At 42.4% G+C, this 20,966-nt stretch overlaps 1 protein-coding gene across 1 annotated transcript in view; it reads left to right on the forward strand.

Annotated features, from left to right (window-relative positions):
- LOC138973141 (fibrocystin-L-like) overlaps positions 1-20,966 on the forward strand; it is a 112,498-nt gene that overhangs the window by 10,050 nt on the left and 81,482 nt on the right. The window contains exons 2-6 of the mRNA XM_070345808.1: positions 14,678-14,746; positions 15,171-15,303; positions 16,763-16,859; positions 17,450-17,507; positions 20,573-20,663. Of these exons, the coding sequence (XP_070201909.1) occupies positions 14,678-14,746; positions 15,171-15,303; positions 16,763-16,859; positions 17,450-17,507; positions 20,573-20,663 (448 nt within the window). The remainder of the gene's footprint in view (positions 1-14,677; positions 14,747-15,170; positions 15,304-16,762; positions 16,860-17,449; positions 17,508-20,572; positions 20,664-20,966) is intronic.

The raw sequence follows: 20,966 nt of genomic DNA on the forward strand, positions 1-20,966 counted from the left end.
GTGACTTGGAATAATAGGCCGTGAAAAGTATGATATGCGCCGAAATGGCTGCGATCTGCTGGCCGATGTGAATGCGTGATGTATTGTGTGAAAAAAATAATTCCATCTCACACGGCATAAATAAATCCCTGCGCCTTGAATATGTGCGCGATATAAATTGCATAAAAAAATCTAAAAAAATAAAAAAAATAAAAAAAAATCCCTGCGCTTAGAACTGTACCCACGGAATACGCGCGATATAAGCCTCATATTGATTGATTGATATGCTATAGGCATAAAATTAAGAGGTGTTTTATTAAAATGGTTTGAAGATTACTTGACAGGCAGGTTACAAGCGCCGTTGTTATCCAAGGTAGGAAATCGACATATGGACGTGTTCCCCAAGGTTCTGTTCTGGTAGGCTTACCACAGTACGTACTTCATTTGGATCTGGTGCTGTACTGAATCATAGAACACAAACCGCCGTGTTGTTATTATTATCACACCTGCAAGGAACAGAGAAAAAGGCGTTACCCTTTACTGTGCACTGAGTACCTCCCAGCTAGAGAGAAGGAGCATATTATGTCCTCGAAAGCAAGCAACAGTATCGTGTGAAGAGAGCCGAACTCGGTGGAAATTGGTGAAAGGAAAAGTGGACACAGCGGCCACAAGAGGGCCGTTGACGCGAGGAGAACAGTATAGCCGCCTCAAGTGTCGCCCCTCCGCGTGTATGTCTACAGTGCGCCTCTAAGTCTCTGGACCAATGGTGGCGAGAGAGGTGAAGGGAGGGGGAATGTTTACAGTGCCGTGTGCCGGGCTGTGAGCAGTAGCCTACCCGCCAATGTTTAGCTCAGGCACCGTCGCGGCGGACGCGCCTCAGTTCTATGCAGAACACTGCACCCGCATTCAAGGAAACTGCACCGCGCTGTTCTGGACAACTGTCCTCACCTTCAAGTCAGAGGTGTAAGTTATCTGACACTAATGCTGCCCATACCGTTTGTAACGTGCAAGTAAAACACGACCTGACAAGCATCACTTGACCAAACCAGGGGACCTTCTCGTCAATACTGGATTAACGGCGATAGTGCCTACTCGACGAAACACTGACGCCAGTAACTGACTTATTTCTCTGACCAATAATGGCAGGTCAAAAAGCCGATTTTCACTAAGCCTCTCACGTTTTGCACAAGACACTTGCTCGCTTGATCTCAATTGAGACAGCATCTACCTGCACTTTTACCTTCCGGAAATCAACTTCTTGCTAATCCTGCGTATTAGTATGCAGTGTTTGCGTAGGATATCTCAACATTCGACCAACAAGAAAAACAACTCTGTTTATACCTTGCTGCACACTCGCAAAACATAAGGGTAACACTGAAATCACCGGATTTTTGTACAGCTAGGGCACCCCAAAAAGTGCAACCTACTAAAATGCTACTTACTCCCAAACATGTTCAGCGAATTACTTCATATTTAGTAAAAATGAGCATGAGTTTTAGGATAATAATTTCACAAAGTTTCAAGTAAGTAAGTGGTTTGATTGTTACGCTTTAAAAAAACATTATTTTTCAAATACGAAGATTCTCTCAACCATATTGGATTTGACACTGAGCAGTAGCCACACTCATCCGACTTGAACCCTCCAGACTCCCTTCAATTGCTGTTTCACCACATATGTATGGATTGAACACTGTATGGATTGAACACTGGATTTCCCTTCTTTGAGCCATGTGACGTCAGAGGCCGACAAAACTTCATAGGCGGCCAGCCGAGACTTCAAAATAGTGCATGTTTGTGTGCGTTCAATCATAAAACTAAAAGGAATTCTAACCAGAATCGATCGATACGGAGAGGTTACATGCCGAGTCTCAGTGAGTATCAAAAATAATGGTCGAAGTCAGCGGATCATGAAAAATGCGAGCTTCAGCGAGCTTTTTCATGACCGCGAACCGAGACCATTATTTTTAATAATCACTGAGACGAGGTGCGTAACCTCTTTATTCATCCTTTCTTCAGTTATTAAAAAAAGAGAGGAGATTTAGTGCGAAAGTTTGATCGAATCCTATTCACTCAACCAGTCAAGCCACGCAGGCGATCGATTAATGCGCAGTTGTATAGTTCTGTGCAAATCATTCCATTCTGTTAACACTTCTTGTCAGTTTCCCTGTTTTCAAGTACACAGATATGTTGTTATTCTGCTGTGGCGGTAAAGGCAGATATTGTGTGTTCTGTTCATGTTTTGGTATCGCTTAGAATATATGTTTTTTTGTAGAATGGGACTAGCAGACGAACTTTTGCACCCGTGCTCCAACGTTAAAAACTGTGTGAAGTTCAGTTTTCTGGGGCAAAATAGTGTATACAACCGCTTTATGTTCTTTAAATTGATGAGATGTGAGCATTTGGTTGCGTGTGATCTGTTTATAAAATGAAATATTGTTGAAAACTGACCGTCGGTTTGCAGTTTTTGTCGAAGAAACTGAGTGAAAAGAAATTTGAAAGGGGAACTATACTCTTGTCGCTAGACAAAGTATGAGAGTTACTTGCCTTGGGAATTTGCTTGTGTTGAACCAGAGATCTACAGTATCTCTGGTTGAACGTTTGTGCTCGGCAGATCTAGATCCAGAAAACAACCGAACTCATGGATTTTATACGGAGATTCATGTGTTCAAGCCTGTAGTTGTTAATTTAAATATGGTATGTTGGTATTGTTTGCTCCCAGAGATGTATATTTCGTACATTAGAGCGTTCGGAACTTTTCAATCGCAAAAGTAGATCCCACAATCATAGTCTAGCTCCTAAACCTGTGTGCTATCGAGGATTCAGGCCTGTTGTTGGGTAAGTGATTTTGGTTGCTGGGTAAGTTCTCGAAAAATAACTAGCCATACAAGTTTACAGAGAGAAAGAAGCAGAGGGGGGAATAAGTAGAGGTTACATGCCGAGTTTCAGTGATTATTGAAAATAATGGTCGAAGTTAGCGGATCATGAAAAATGCGAGCTTCAACGAGCTTTTTCATGACCGCGAACTGAGATACATGTGTAAAGCGAGTTTCTCTGCACTGATCGTTTGATTTGGATTTAGAAAACAACCAAACTCATGGATTTTATATGGAGATTAATGTGACCAAGCCTGTAGTTGCTAGTTTAAATGCAGTATGTTTGTATTGTTTGGTCTAGAGATGTATATTTCGTACATTAGAGCGTTCGGAACTTTTCAATCGCAAAAGTACACACCGGTGACACTGTGACGGTTCCCCTACGCTTTGTGTTCGGTGCCCTGACCCTTTGTGTTCGGTTCCCACTCGGTTCCCACACGCCAAAATTCGCGGACAAAACATCCATTTATGGTAGTATTACGCAATGTTGCTCTCTGAGAATGGTCTTGTTAGATCTGTGAGTGTTTACACTACATGCCTAGGTGCTGTTGGATTGAAGGTTTTTGATATTTTAGCCGTTATTAGGTAGAATGCCTTCCACTTTACTGCAAAACTGCATAATTCGTAGCATCGGCAAGAAATATCCTACCAAAAAATGCCTGCTTGGAACTGTCGTTGGTCCAGCAAAAAGTTCAACATGTCTGTAGCAGACAGCCCAAGTTTCAAGATTGTAGGGCCATCCAAACAGCCGTAATAATAAAAACAACAAAAGTAGTCAGTGAAATTGGCTGTGTTCGGTCCCCACACACTTTTGTGACGTAGGCGTGACGGTTCCCATAATTCATTGTGTCGGTCCCCACTTTCTGTGTCGGACCCCACTTTCGACCTAATTTCTCTGTGACGGACCCCACAACCAGCCTATTTTGTGTCGGTCCCCACACCTTCTTGGATTTATGACTTGCCGGTTACTTGTATCATTGTATTCATTGAATCTAATTGTCTCGGAGTTATTTTTCAGCAAAAACCGGCAAGGCAGCACCTTTTGTGATACCAAGTAAGTCAGATGACATCAGTATGTGTGTGTGTGTGTGTGTGTGTGTGTGTGTGTGTGTGTGTATGTGTGAGAGAGAGAGAGAGAGAGAGAGAGAGAGAGAGTGAGAGAGAGAGAGAGAGAGAGAGATTGACACCTTTCCAGATCACTCCGGTTATGCGACACTACCGCGAGCGTCACTACCGCGTGTCACACTACGGCGAGTACGACACTACCGCGTGTAACACTACCGCGTGTCACACTACCGCGAGTACGACACTACCGCGAGTATAACACTGCCGCGTGTCACACTACCGCGCGTACCACAACCGCGAGTACCATAACCGTAGAGAGAACGCATGCAAACTTACTTCTTGTGAGTTTGTGTTCTAACGGCTTTGATTGGAAGCAACCCATTCTATATGTAGTCTGATAGTGTGTTCTGATCGTTTTGAGTTCTTGGTTAGCATGACAAACATTGAATTAGTGTTCAGAGAACAGACCAGGCCTTTTTGTTTTATATTTCAAGGAAACATTTCAACCTTTGCCTTCAGCCATGGAAGTCATAAAATGACACGCGGTAATGTTATACTCGCGGTAGTGTGACACGCGGTAGTGTTATACTCGCGGTAGTGTCGTACTCGCGGTAGTGTCGTACTCGCGGTAAGTTCTGTTTCCGTACCCGCGACAGCGGCAGCGACAAAAGAAAACGCGCGCAAACGCGTGACGTGTTTCCGTACTTGCGTTTTAAACATGCGGTAAAATCTGTAAACTCCCGCGTTGCCGCGCGACAACGCGAAAAAATCGCTCCAGGACCCTTTCAAAAAAATCGCGTCGCTTGCCGCTTGTCGCGCCGCTAACGCGTCGCGCGTGTGGAAACACTCCTGGTCATTATGGGGGCGAGGACGCCCCCATTCTATACGGATAGTTTAGAGGTTGACCATGGGCAGCGCCATTTTGTTGTGAAATACGTCATCAGTTTGTGTACACAGGAAGTTGTGACATCCGTCACCCTATGGGAGGGGTGAAGGCAGCATTGTTCATCTGTAGAAAGTTGTGAAATCCGTCACCCTATGGGAGGGGTGACGTCAAAATTGGTCATCACAGAGTTTGTGTAACACAGGAAGTTGTGAAATACGTCACCCTATGGGAGGGGTGACGTCAAAATTGTTCAACAAAAACATGATATGTCGCATTGTGCAGGGTCAACTGCAACAAACTCAAACCGAGCCATTCATACCTAGCTGTATTTGAGAGACTTATATACCCGACATTTTTATTTCTTATTTTTAGCACAGGTGTAGGAAAAATCATGAACCAAAATGTTATTTATTTTCTAATTTAACATTTTTTTTACAAATATGACCATGGTCTTTTAAACATACAGTGACATTAAACATTGTTATGTTAAAAAAAAGAAAAAAGAAATAAAGCTTTTGTGCACAAATCAGAAAATACATTGTACATTTTACCTACAGGCCAAACAGTGTCTGTTGGCGGCAGAGGGCCCAGCAAGTTGCTATTTTTAGATCGATTAAAAGTTGTCAAGAACAGGCGCTTACATTTGGATGTGTCCACTGATAGTAGGTTTGGTTGTGATCAATCAGAATGATGTAGGAATAAAAATGTATGACAGTTTGGTATGATGACATGTAATTCAAATATGCTGAAATGTAATATTATACATGATATAATATTATTATGGCTGTTGCCATGACCATGAACCCCAAGAAAGGTTTAATGTTATGTAAAATCAAAATACCAAAATCAAGCACCTACTAATCTGGTCCACGGTGCGGCTTGGACCAAAAAAGGATGGACACGCAACTCGCTCAGCCAGCCAGCGCTGCGAGACTTACAGCGGCCAACTTCGCCGCGGCGCGCTCATTGGCTAAGTATTGAACTTGCGTCAAGGCCGATGCGCGTACATTCCCAGAATGTTTACTTTCGGTTAGATTCTTCGACAGCATTCGCAGAGGTGACTGCTGTATTGTGTACCGCAGTCAGAAGTAATTTATTACTTTTGGGAGTTTAGTAACGTGATATCAGTTTTCAATTGTTCGTTCACTTATATTGCTTTCAGATTTAACACACAAGAAACAGTAGCACGGTTTTCGTTGCGAAAATGTGCATTGGCAGTGCTACGCGATCGAATTGTGTATTATGTACACGCGGTGTTCTTCTCAGGAAAAACCGAAGCGACATGTGACGTCAGTCGTTCAGCCCGCGAGCGGTGGGATGGGGGGGTTCACATGGTTTGTTTGTTTCAGAACCACACCCATATACACACATTTCACATGTAAACCATTTGTCCGCCCCCTGTCGATATTTATCGACTAAGTTCCTTGTTTTCTATGTGCTTGATTTTCGTCGCACCGCTGGAAAAACGCTATCGCGGGTACGGAAACACAACTTTAGTGTGAGACGCGGTAGTGGTACTCGCGGTAGTGACGCTCGCGGTAGTGACCAGCACCCGATCACTCCACATAAACGCTGGTTCTGGTTGCATTGTGCCGCTGACATACAGCTAATAGGATTTTTACACCCCCGGTATAGGGGTGTGTATAGGTTTCACTCGATGTGTTTGTGTTCGCAAGTAGATCTCAAGAATGAAAGGACCGATCGTCACCAAACTTGGTGAACAGGTTCTATACATTCCTGAGACGGTCCTTACAAAAATTGGGACCAGTCAAACACACGGTTAGGGAGTTATTGGTGGATTAAAATTATACAAGGCCTGGTATAGACGGACACCCCCGTTGGTCAAAGGGAAATAACCATTCTCACTGCCACCAACTGAGAAGGTTATTTCCCTTTGACGGGGGTGTAGTTCCTATCGGAGGAATTTCTTGTTTTAATCCTTTTGTGGTATTGCTGATGATGCTGAACATGTATTTTACTAGTTTACCAATATGTATCTTTGACCCTGATAGCCTACGAAAACGGAGCAATCATGGCCCAACATTGGCCCAATGCTGAATTTATTGGCGCGGTGTTGAGCCTTAGTCGGGCCGTTGTCGTAGGCTGTCAGGATTTATGTAGCCTTGTTCCATTGTATTCTGACTGTCATAAAGTAATTAATTTTAAGAGAAAGCAGTCATGAACACAAGGAGCTGGGAAAAGTTGCCTCTTACAACAAGCGTGGATAAAGACACATACTTGACACAGGCAAGTACTCTTTTTGACTCACATGCGAAGCAAAAGTGAGTCTATGTACTCACCCGAGTCGTCCGTCCGTCCGTCCGTCCGGACGTCCGTCCGGAAAACTTTAACGTTGGATATTTCTTGGACACTATTCAGTCTATCAGTACCAAATTTGGCAAGATGGTGTATGATGACAAGGCCCCAAAAAACATACATAGCATCTTGACCTTGCTTCAAGGTCAAGGTCGCAGGGGCCATAAATGTTGCCTAAAAACAGCTATTTTTCATATTTTTCCCATTTTCTCTGAAGTTTTTGAGATTCAATACCTCACCTATATATGATATATAGGGCAAAGTAAGACCCATCTTTTGATACCAGTTTGGTTTACCTTGCTTCAAGGTCAAGGTCACAGGAGCTCTTCAAAGTTGGATTGTATACATATTTTGAAGTGACCTTGACCCTGAACTATGGAAGATAACTGTTTCAAACTTAAAAATTATGTGGGGCACATGTTATGCTTTCATCATGAGACACATTCGGTCACATATGATCAAGGTCAAGGTCACTTTGACCCTTATGAAATGTGACCAAAATAAGGTAGTGAACCACTAAAAGTGACCATATCTCATGGTAGAAAGAGCCAATAAGCACCATTGTACTTCCTATGTCTTGAATTAACAGCTTTGTGTTGCATGACCTTGGATGACCTTGACCTTGGGTCAAGGTCACATGTATTTTGGTAGGAAAAATGTGTAAAGCATGTGAGTCCTATGGGCTTTGCCCTTCTTGTTTCTTTTTTCAATCACCACTAGAAGTCCCTGGGCAGCATTTTGCTCTGAAAACTGAATCTCACATACGACAGGTGGATCTTTTATTTTAAAAATGTGCCAAATTGCATATCTCCAAGGCCTTAAGACTAAGAGTAGATATTGGGAAGGCCAGTTCAAGAAGGTGTGGGTGGATCAACACATAATTTGCTGGTATACTGGGAACCGTCCCAGAGATAAATAATGTTATATATTATTTGTGGCATAAACTAATAAAGTTAGTCTCTCTCTCTCTCTCTCTCTCTCTCTCTCTCTCTCTCTCTCTCTCTCTCTCTCTCTCTCTCTCTCTCTCTCTCTCTCTCTCTCTCTCTCTCTCTCTCACACACACACATACACACACATACTGATGTCATCGCTGCCGTGTGCTGACAAAACCGAGTAAGTCCATTTTTTTCAAAAATGATATTTTTTGTTCATCAAAGCTTAGAAATTAAGGCGCACCTTATGTGTAAATTGTGACTTTGTGAAATAAATAGATAAGGAGATATAAAAAAGTAAGTCCACACCTTAAAAACTGTTTAAAGTACATCTGCCATGTGCTGACAAAACCGAGTAAGTCCATTTTTTCCCAAAAATGATATCTTTTTGTTCATCAAAACTAAGAAATCAAGAAGCAGCCTGTGTGTAAATTTTGACTTTGTAAAATAAATAGATAAGGAGATACAGAAAAGTAAGTCCACAACTTCAAACATTTCTCCAAAAAAATTACATGTCAATTTGCTGGTAAAACCAAGTAAGTCCATCCACCAATCAACCTTTATGACGCTATAACCAATCAGAATGACGTCAAAGTCAATCCGAATATTCTTGCGGCATTTTACTTGTTAGTAGGGGTGCTAGTTTTGGTGCAAGCATGGCTGTTAAAGAAGAAGTGTTGTCAAGATAAATGACAAAACAGTGAAAATAACGTTAACATTACGAATTTGCACAAGATGGATGGAGAGAGAGAGAGAGAGAGAGAGAGAGAGAGAGAGAGAGAGAGAGAGAGAGAGAGAGAGAGGGAGAGAGAGAGAGAGAGACTAAACAGGGAGAGAGTGAGAGAGGGGAAAGAAATCAGGGTCGAGGGGGGGGGGGATGGAGGGAGAGAGAGAAATAAAGGGAAAGAGGAATTAGGGAAGGAGGAAGAGAGTAAGACTAAGAGGGAGAAAGATAGCGAGAGAGGTTGGGAGGGATAGAAAGAGAGATGGAGGGAGGAAAAGAGAGAGAAATGGAGGGATAGAGGGAGGGAGAGAGAGAGAGAGACAAGGATCGTCAGGAGAATTATAGATAGAGAAGAAAAATGTTTAAAATAAAACGTCATAAGGTGACGTCATTATGTCTCGCCTTATCGAAAGAGGTCATTTGTGTGTTCTAAACTTTAAATGACGTCATTTGTGAGTTCTAAACTTAAAATGACGTATTTTCTGTATGGGTCGTCTGACAAGAATTTTAAAACTATCATTATAGGAAAATTGGGAACCCCTTGGACTTACTTGGTTTTGTCAAAACATTCATGCACACTTAAAAAGTTGTTTTTTGTTGTGGACTTACTTGTTCATATCTGCTTATCTAAGCACTCTAAAAAGTAGAAATTAGCACACAAGATGCGCATTGATTTTTTCTTTTTGATGGACAAAAAATATCATTTTGAAAAAAAAAAGACTTACCAAAGCGGAAGGTCGTGGGTTCGAATCCCGGCCGCACCTGACGGGTAATTAAGGTGAAGATTTTACCGATATCCCAGGTCAACTTACGTGCAGGCCTGCTGGTGCCTTATCACCCTTCGTGTGTACACGCAAGCACAAGACCAAGTGCGCACGGAAAAGATCGTGCAGTCCAAAGCAGAGTTCGGTGGGTTATAGAAACACGAAAATACCCAGCATGCTTTCACCGAAAACGGCGTATGGCTGCCTAAATGGTTTTGTAAAAACGGTCATCCACGTACAAATCCACTCGTGCAAAAGCACACGTGTACGTGGGAGTTTCAGCCCACGAACGCAAAAGAAGAAGAAGAAGCGGAACTAAAACGCCTTCACAAAAATTGCGTCCTCGCTGTTAAAACCCGTCAATCGGGACAGTGAATGTTTCCGTACCATGTCCACACGGCACCTGAATTGCTTACTATCAATTCAAACGTAACACATCTATAAATAGATTCAGGAAACATTGACACCTGCAATAAAATCACTTTCGTGCCTGTGCTAGCATTTTAATGTCCAGAAATATTTCGTAATAACAATTTCAAGAAACGATTTTTAAGACATCAAACCCGGGTAAATAGTGTTTGATTTGAATTTCAAATAATGTGATTTAAGGCTGTAACTATAGTAGTAACCGTACCACCCAAACTTACAACAACAAAACATTACCGGAACAAAAAAACATGCTGTGTAGCTTAAAAAATTGTACGTGAATAATATGTATTTTAGCAAATCACCGCAATCTGATATACTCATCACTCTCCAAGGCACTCAAACTAACACTCACGTACACAGTCATACACAAGAACCAGCTTTTATTCTTGACTGGACATAGTCCTTAGATCAAGACTGGTTTTAATCAGAACAAACACACAAACGCACACATTGTTACAGGTTCGCTTCGAAAGTATCTGTGAGAATCGTACCGAAATGAGCCAGAGCGTTGTTTAGAGATCAAATAAGCAAAGGGAAGTAAGCGCTCTAATGTGCACACGACATGTGTAATTGAGTAAGCGAGAGTTATACGGAACGTTTCTCCTGGCACCTGAGAGAATAACGCATTGAAATGAACAAGCGACTTTCATCCTCAAAAAAAGCACTACTTTTTCTTCCAAATGTTTTGACAAAACCAAGTAAGTCCACTTGCTTAGATCTGTCAAATTTTTTAGATCTGATATAATGGAAAAAAGTGACAAAACCAAGTAAGTCCATAAAATGCCCAACAAAACAAAAACCATCCATCAGATCATTATCAAACTCGGGTTGTAAACGTACAATAATGCTATTTATCTTATTATCTCTGTAGGTTGATCAAGATAATCGTCACTTTTGAGAAATGTAATAAAACAGAAAAAGTCGTTTATCTCAGAACTAGCTTCAGTGGACTTACTCGGTTTTGTCAGCACACGGCAGATCTGACTTACTTGGTATCACAAAAGGTGCTGCCTTGCCGGTTTTTGCTGAAAAATAACTCCGAGACAATTAGATTCAATGAATACAATGATACAAGTAACCGGCAAGTCATAAATCCAAGAAGGTGTGGGGACCGACACAAAATAGGCTGGTTGTGGGGTCCGTCACAGAGAAATTAGGTCGAAAGTGGGGTCCGACACAGAAAGTGGGGACCGACACAATGAATTATGGGAACCGTCACGCCTACGTCACAAAAGTGTGTGGGGACCGAACACAGCCAATTTCACTGACTACTTTTGTTGTTTTTATTATTACGGCTGTTTGGATGGCCCTACAATCTTGAAACTTGGGCTGTCTGCTACAGACATGTTGAACTTTTTGCTGGACCAACGACAGTTCCAAGCAGGCATTTTTTGGTAGGATATTTCTTGCCGATGCTACGAATTATGCAGTTTTGCAGTAAAGTGGAAGGCATTCTACATAATAACGGCTAAAATATCAAAAACCTTCAATCCAACAGCACCTAGGCATGTAGTGTAAACACTCACAGATCTAACAAGACCATTCTCAGAGAGCAACATTGCGTAATACTACCATAAATGGATGTTTTGTCCGCGAATTTTGGCGTGTGGGAACCGAGTGGGAACCGAACACAAAGGGTCAGGGCACCGGACACAAAGCGTAGGGGAACCGTCACAGTGTCACCGGTGTGAAGTAGTTCCCTCAAAGTCTAGCTCATCAACCTGTGAGCTATCGAGGATTCAGGCCCGTTGTTGGGTAAGTGATTTTGGTTGTTGGGTAAGTTACCGAAAAATAGCCCTACACGTTTACATAGAGAAAGAAGCAGAGGGGGGGATTAAATAAATGTTATTTTTATTTTTAACCAAAATATGACATTTTACACAGATCTCGACAGTCGTTGTTCACCTCGACTGCCAGCGCGGTCCCGGGGGAACACTGACTGTCTCGATCTGTGTAAAATGTCATATTTTGGTCAAAATACAAATAACGTATAAATGTCTGAGAATGGTTTTTGTGTATGCAATGCTCTTCAGAAAAACCAACAAGAACAAATCTGGAGGGTTAAAATCGGGTTATTGTGTCTACCACACAGTGCCAAATCTCGTACTTTTGAGTCAATCCCCGAATTTGGAATGTACTTTCGAAAGAGCGCAAAAGTCAGACCGTTTAACAACCATACTTCAAACTTTGTGAACTTATTATCCCGTATATCAATCCAATGTACACCAAATATGAAATAATTCACTGAACAAAGTCAGGAGTAACAGTAATGAGCATTAGCATTCTAGTGTGCATTTTGTGTGTGTCTATATTAATCTTTCCCGGACATGAGGGAATGGTTCATTGATTCTTCAGTTTTCTTAGATATCAATATGGCCAAAAAAGAATGTTTTATGGTTATTCTTGATTTGAAAATGTTCTATGCTAAGAAAGTAATGCCGCTGAGTCTTTCTGCGTGATACTAAACAATACGATGAGGAATGCTGGACTTGATTAAAGTGCCTAATAGGAATCGAAGCTATCAGGGGATCTCCGCCGGTAAAAACGCGGACAGTCTAAAAGCAGGATACACTTCAGTGAACAGGAACCGTGCCATCTTCATTTCACGAAGGTATTTTGCATTGTGCTGAAAGGTTAACAACAATCACAGTGTTCAGCCACAGGCAAAGATGGCATTGATAAGCGTAAGAGGGCGCGAGATGCGCGGTTAACAGTCAGTCACGAGTCCACATTATTCACAGAGTGCATTATCTACCTAAAATCGGGGACAACGCAGTTAAATGTCTCGGAGAGTCCGGACAGGATGGAAGTGCTGGCTGTATACCTTGAACGCTGTGCATAATCCGCTGTTTACACCACGCACGCCCCGTCATAGTCCCCCCCCCCCCCCCCCCCCCCCCGCCCTGCACACACTCCACAACAAACTTGCCCTTTGCGAATATATAAAAAATATATATATATACTCGGGATATATACAAGGTTGTTAATGTAAGTTTTTGTTCTGGACACATGCCCGTCTGTTGGACTGTTACGCCCCATGTATTAGCAAAAGGGAGATGCTGAAGACCCAGTAATTACATGATGAGCTGCTTAGGAAAGTTATTTACCAGTGTTCTGAATAATAGGCTAACTAAATATGTTGATGATTATTCAGTCATTGGTGAAGAACAAGCCGGTTTTCGAGCAGGTCATTCAACCCTCGACCACATTTTTACTTTACATAGTATAATTGATTAATTTTTATCAAAGAGAAAAAGGTTATAACTCTTTTTATTGATTATGAAAAAGCATTTGATTATGTGAAAAGAGCTTTTTTTTTGGAAAAAAAGGTTTGATGTTGGTATAAATGGGCGAATGCTGAATATTATTCAAAATGTGTATAGTAAGGCCAAGTCATGTAATGTGTTTTGGTAAGTAACCAAAAGTCAGATTTCTTTCAATGTTTTACCGGTGTACATCAAGGGGAAAACTTGTCACCTGCATTGTTTGCTGTGTATTTAAATGATTTACAAGCTTATATGTTTGATAAAACTGAACACCTCCCTACTATTGAAAGAGAGGTTGCTATGTTGGACTTACAACCGGATGATGCTGAGCTCATGTTTAAACTGTTTATTTTATTTATATGCAGAAGATACAACCATTTTAGCAGAATCCCCAGAAGCATTACAAAACAAAAGTTATGAATTAAGGCAGCATGAAGTGGTGTGTGCCGTTGTGGGTTGGAATGTAGGTGAGAAAGGCAGCATGAAGTGACGGTGTGTGTCGTTGTGGGTTGGAATGTAGGTGAGAAAGGCAGCATGAAGTGACGGTGTGTGTCGTTGTGGGTTGGAATGTAGGTGAGAAAGGCAGCATGAAGTGACGGTGTGTGTCGTTGTGGGTTGGAATGTATAGGTGAGAAAGGCAGCATGAAGTGACGGTGTGTATCGTTGTGGGTTGGAATGTATAGGTGAGAAAGGCAGCATGAAGTGACGGTGTGTGTCGTTGTGGGTTGTGGGTTGGAATGTATAGGTGAGAAAGGCAGCATGAAGTGACAGTGTGTGTCGTTGTGGGTTGGAATGTAGGTGAGAAAGGCAGCATGAAGTGACGGTGTGTGTCGTTGTGGGTTGGAATGTAGGTGAGAAAGGCAGCATGAAGTGACGGTGTGTGTCGTTGTGGGTTGGAATGTATAGGTGAGAAAGGCAGCATGAAGTGACGGTGTGTGTCGTTGTGGGTTGGAATGTAGGTGAGAAAGGCAGCATGAAGTGACGGTGTGTGTCGTTGTGGGTTGGAATGTAGGTGAGAAAGGCAGCATGAAGTGACGGTGTGTATCGTTGTGGGTTGGAATGTAGGTGAGAAAGGCAGCATGAAGTGGTGTGTGCCGTTGTGGGTTGGAATGTATAGGTGAGAAAGGCAGCATGAAGTGACGGTGTGTGTCGTTGTGGGTTGTGGGTTGGAATGTATAGGTGAGAAAGGCAGCATGAAGTGACGGTGTGTATCGTTGTGGGTTGGAATGTATAGGTGAGAAAGACAGCATGAAGTGACGGTGTGTATCGTTGTGGGTTGGAATGTATAGGTGAGAAAGGCAGCATGAAGTGACGGTGTGTGCCTTTGTGGGTTGGAATGTAGGTGAGAAAGGCAGCATGAAGTGACGGTGTGTGCCTTTGTGGGTTGGAATGTAGGTGAGAAAGGAAGCATGAAGTGACGGTGTGTGCCGTTGTGGGTTGCAGGGGTGACAGGCGTCTCCCCGGCCACAGGCAGTCGTAATGGCGGCGTCAGGATCACTGTCCATGGCACCGGTAAGTTCCTGTAGCAATGAGAACATCGTTTAAGTAGGTTTTGACGAGTGTGTGGGTGTGTTTGTGTGTGTGTGTGTGTGTGTGTGTGTGTGTCTGTGTGTCTGTCTGTCTGTCTGTCTGTGTGTGTGTGTCTGTTTGTGTGTGTCTGTGTGTGTGTGTGTCTTTGTTTGTCTTTGTCTGTGTGTCTCTGTCTGTCCGTCTGTCTAGTCTGTCTGTCTGTCTGTATGTCTGTCTGCATGTCTGTCTGTTGCGTGACAAGCGAGAGTGCACATCTAGAAGTGTGTTATTATTAGTCGCATGCGTTGAAGTGTCTTTGTGTCTGCCTACCTGCTTGTTTGTCTGTTGTTGAGAGTATATGAACCCATTGTTCACATATCGTTTTACAGAAATCAGTTTGTGTCATGTCTCATTCCATGTATGGCAGGCTTCGCGGACAGCTTTGACCTAAACGGTGACCCCAACGTGGGCACACACACCAAACTGGTGGCGGACAGCGAGTACCCGTGTGACCTGCATGTGGATGGCGTCACCACCACCACCGCCACCTGCTACACCAGGTAAGTCAGTCACCCTGCACCCCCCCCCCCCCTCTGTCTCTCTGTCTCTCTGTCTCTCCCTGTATCTCTCTGTCTGTCTGTCTGTCTGTCTGTCTGTCTGTCTGTCTGTCTCTCTCTCTCTCTCTCTCTCTCTCTCTCTCTCTCTCTCTCTCTCTTTATATGTGTAACCTCAATTAACATGTTGCATGTTTCGCTTTCGATTTGTATGTTGCTTACTTTGTCATTTTGTTGTTTATGTTTATTTGATTGTTTGCTTACTTGTCGATTGTTTGCTGGTTCGTTCGTTTACTTTGTTTATTTGTCATGTTGCTTTACTTGTTTATCATTTATTAGACATTTGTATTAGAAGTAAGGACCGGTTGTAAGAAAAGGCGTCGCCTTAAACCTCTATCCTTGAAAAATAAAGTTCCATCATCATCATCTCTCTCTCTCTCTCTCTCTCTCTCTCTCTCTCTCTCTCTCTCTCTCTCTCTCTCTCTCTCTCTCTCTCTCTCTCTCTCTCTCTCTCTCTCTCCCTCTCTCTCTATCTCTCTCTTCCTGCCCCCGTCTCCCACCCTACATCAAAAATGGTCCACGAATGTCAGCCGATTTGAAGCTAAAGAATCTAAATTACCTTCCTCTAGTTAAACAGTTACCGTTTAATAAGGCTGTAATTATGTATAAAGTATATCATGGCGAAGTGCCCAATTATATTCAGGACCTGTTTCACAGAGTCATTGAAAAGTACGGGTCTATCAATTTGTTACCACCAATACCCCGAGTTGATTTGTTCAAAACTAGTCAAGTATTCTCTGGCTCTATGGTGTGGAACTCACTTCCAGCTGTAATAAGATCATTAGCCTTGCTACAGAGTTTTAAATGGGCACTGCATAATCATTACATGTCTACCTGGCTATACTAGTCTTTACAGTCATGTGCAAGTAGCTGTCAACACTGTCTGAGCAAAGCTTTATGAATTCGAAAACATTTTGTGTATTATGTGTATTAATTGATGTTACGATATCATCATCATCATCGTCGTCATCATCATCATCATCATCATCATCATCATCATCATCATCATCATCATCATCATCTACACAATTATACTCTTTGGAGGTATATATCAGTGTCAGCGTTGGCATCGTGTGAGTTTTACCATCGATTACTTTATACTCATAACCTCAATCAACATTTTGCTTGCTGATTGCTTTTTCATTTTCGATTTGTATGTTGTTGTTTTGTTTTGTTTGTGTGTGCTTATTTTGTCATTGTGTTGTTTGTTTACTTGTTTGTTTGCTTTTGTCCGTTTGTTCTACTTGTTTGTCATTTATTACACAAACGCACACACACACACACACACACACACACACACACACACACACACACACACACACACACACACACACACACACACTCACACACACACACACACACACACACACACACACACTGATCAAGTGTTTGATATTGTGTACAGGGCAATGCCTGAAGGTGACTACCAAGTCAAGGTGACGGTCAACGGTGTTGACGTCACGGACCACTGCAGTTCGACACCAAGTGACTGTCAGTTCACGGTGCGTGGCAGTTACGTAGCGAAAGTGATTGCGACAAACACGATGATTAGATGAACTGCCTTTATCTACAGGTCTCCCCTTATTCATTATCGATGTCCCCTACACAAAAAGAAAAGAAGAAGAAAAAGAAAACAAATTAAGAAATAAAGTAAAATAAAAAGATAAGGGAGCGAAAATCACGCAAAAATTCTTGTGGCAACAAGGGAGTTTTGCGCTTCACAGGCTGTTCCTCCCATAACAAGCCAAATTAATGCCTGTTTCTGGCGGTGCAGTCCCAAAAGCGTACCCTACTTTATAATCAGCTTTCCGGATCTTTTTGCTTTATAGATTTGAATAATTGGTGAGAGTATGAAAACTATAGGTATGTTAAAAATAGATGTCAGCAAAATGGCCAAGAGCAGCAACCTTAATCGTTTGTCTTCATTTGTTTGAGTGCTTTGCGTTGCTTGTTCTATTGCTCTCTCGTCTGCCAATGCACCCTTACCCTTAAAGAATGTTGATAAGATGTGACGACCAGATCGAGTAACGTTGAGCACTGTAGCAGCAACTGCTTAGAGTTACGTCTACTTGGCCTTGTTTACTGTCCACAGGTCACAGACTCCGTCACTCCCAAGATCAACACCTTGACTCCTCGGTCTGGTGTACCTGGTCAGTACTCTCTTCCCATCACCCCCAACCCCCATTGTCTGCCTGTTTTTCTGTCTCTGTCAACCCCTGTCCCTCTCTCTGTCTCTCTCTGGAACACTCTTCCGTCAATCCTACGGGAAACTAGCAGCACAAACGTTTTTAAGACCAGATTACGTCTTATCTCATGAAGTCTAAATAAACATCTGTTGTCGCTAGAATGGTTGTTAAAACCAACAACAGATGCTTTTTAACAATGTATTATTATTTTTATATACATATATATTCTGATGTTACATATATATATGTCAATGGGCATGGCATTTACAGCTTTGTTGCGTCAGTGCAATCTACTCTATAATTCTTAACTCATGTCAAATGAACTTACATTTTTCATTTAAGCAATGTATTGTATGTAAATTGATGCTATGTTCTTACTTTCATTTTATTATAATCATGTTTCTTTACTTGCTTATTCTCTAGCAATTTTAGACTAGTCCCTCTTTAGGGCGAGGGCCAGATGTAAAAAAGCAGATCACTGCTTACTCTATTACCCTCGTTAAATAGAGAATTGTTCTTCTTGTTCTCTCCCCCCTCTCTCCTCCTCTGTCTCGACCCCAGGATATATTTTCCTTTCATTGAATAAACCAAATAAGTTTCATTGAAATAAAACAAACAAGTCGCGTAAGGCAAAAATACAACATTTAGTCAAGCTCAGTCGAAGGCATTTTTTCCGCAAGACCTGTCCACCGCTCGTGGCAAAGGCAGTGACATTAACAATCCAGAAAAGCGCGGTAGCGGTTGCGCTGAGGAGGATAGCACGCTTTTCTATATCTCTATTCTTTTTAACTTTCTGAACGTGTTTTTAATCCAAACATATCATATCTATATGTTGTTGGAATCAGGAACGGACAAGGATTAAGATGAAATTGTTTTTAAATCGATTTCGAAAATTATATTTTAATCATAATTTTTATATTTTAAATTTTCTGAGCTTGTTTTTAATCCAAATATAACATACTTATATGTTTTTGGAATCAGAAAATGATGAAGAATACAATAAATGTAATTTTGGATCGTTTTATAAAAATATAATTTTAATTACAATTTTCAGATTTTTAATGACCAAAGTCATTAATTAATTTTTAAGCCTCCAAGCTGAAATGCAATACCAAAGTCCGGCCTTTGTCGAAGATTGCTTGGTCAAAATTTCAATCAATTTTATTGAAAAATGAGGGTGTGACAGTGTCGCCTCAACTTTTACAAAATGCCGGATATGACGTCATCAAAGACGTTTATCCAAAAAATGAAAAAAACGTCCGGGGATGTAAACTTTCATAAAGATCGGTCCAGTAGTTTACTCTGAATCGCTCTACACATAAGCACGCACAGACACACACACACAAACACACATACACACAGACACACATACACCACGACCCTCGTCTCGATTCCCCCCTCTATGTTAAAACATTTAGTCAAAACTTGACTAAATGTAAAAAGACAACAAAGAACCATAGTTTTTGACGAATGTATCTACGAATACCTCACCATATCTGATTCATTCAATACAGCAAAATCCAATAAGATAGTCCATCCATCCAGTGGGATTTGAAGTTTGAATGATACAGTGAAACCTGTGTTGAAAGGACACCCTAGGGATTAGCAAAAATTGTCCATAAATTGCAGGTGGCCTTTCAAAACAGACATATTATAGTCAATATGATTGACAAATCAGCAAACGAAAATGTCCTTTATTGAAACGTGTCCTCTTAATCAGAGGGGCCTGGTATCGCAGGTACCACTGTAGTGATACCACAAGATATTTCACGTAGGCTATATACATCACGTGCCGTCATTCCATACTTTCATAATAACATCATGAAGAAGGCAGTTTGCTGAAATATTGAAAAGGAAAATCTAACCTGGTTAGACTGATGTGTCCACTTTTGTTTAAAGTATAGTTAGGGCAGTAGTGTAGAGTACATTGTGAGCGGGTGTAAAAGAGAGTGGAGTGAGCGTTGTGTGAACACTGAGCTGTGACTGAGTGCACGAGACTGTGACAGGCACCCTGCTGACAGCGGACAGTAGTGTAGTGTAGAGTACATTGTGAGCGGGTGTCAACGCGAGTGGAGTGAGCGGTGTGTGAGCACTGAGCTGTGACTGAGTGCACGAGACTGTGACAGGCACCCTGCTGACAGCGGACAGTAGTGTAGAGTACATTGTGAGCGGGTGTCAAAGCGAGTGGAGTGAGCGGTGTGTGAGCACTGAGCTGTGACTGAGTGCACGAGACTGTGACAGGCACCCTGCTGACAGCGGACAGTAGTGTAGTGTAGAGTACATTGTGAGCGGGTGTCAACGCGAGTGGAGTGAGCGGTGTGTGAGCACTGAGCTGTGACTGAGTGCACGAGACTGTGACAGGCACCCTGCTGACAGCGGACAGTAGTGTAGAGTACATTGTGAGCGGGTGTCAAAGCGAGTGGAGTGAGCGGTGTGTGAGCACTGAGCTGTGACTGAGTGCACGAGACTGTGACAGGCACCCTGCTGACAACCGGCACGGTTGGCCTAGTGGTAAGGCGTCCGCCCCGTGATCGGGAGGTCGTGGGTTCGAACCCCGGCCGGGTTATACCTAAGACTTTAAAATTGGCAATCTAGTGCATGGCTGCTCCGCCTGGCGTCTGGCATTATGGGGTTAGTGCTAGGACTGGTTGGTCCGGTGTCAGAATAATGTGACTGGGTGAGACATGAAGCCTGTGCTGCGACTTCTGTCTTGTGTGTGGCGCACGTTATATGTCAAAGCAGCACCGCCCTGATATGGCCCTTCGTGGTCGGCTGGGCGTTAAGCAAACAAACAAACAAAAACCCTGCTGACAGCGGACAGTAGTGTAGAGTACATTGTGAGCGGGTGTCAAAGCGAGTGGAGTGAGCGGTGTGTGAGCACTGAGCTGTGACTGAGTGCACGAGACTGTGACAGGCATCCTGCTGACAGCGGACAGTAGTGTAGAGTACATTGTGAGCGGGTGTCAAAGCGAGTGGAGTGAGCGGTGTGTGAGCACTGAACTGTGACTGAGTGTACGTGACTGTGACAGGCACCCTGCTGACGGCGGACGCCAAGATGTTCACCTCGCGCTATGGAAGCAACTTGAACAGTCAGAACTCACGCACAGAAAAGATCACCAAGTGAGTCTCATGGTGCTGTCCCGTGTGAACGTCAACTGTATTTGGGGCGCGTTTCCATGTAACCCACGTTCTTTTGGTTATTTACAAACAAAACAAAATAAAACAGGAAGAAAACAAACAACAACAACACACGAGAAAAGTGTTATGCTCACGTATTGTGTTTTTTTGGTATAATTATAATTAGAAAATAAAAGTTTAAATCTCAAATCTAGGTCCGGGATTTCTCTGATGGTGCAAAAGGAGATGGTTCCGATTAGTCATGTATTCCTTTGGGGTTCCAATATTGTAGACGTGTACACATAT

This window comes from Littorina saxatilis, linkage group LG8 (assembly GCF_037325665.1).
Source record: "Littorina saxatilis isolate snail1 linkage group LG8, US_GU_Lsax_2.0, whole genome shotgun sequence".
Classification (NCBI taxonomy): domain Eukaryota; kingdom Metazoa; phylum Mollusca; class Gastropoda; order Littorinimorpha; family Littorinidae; genus Littorina; species Littorina saxatilis.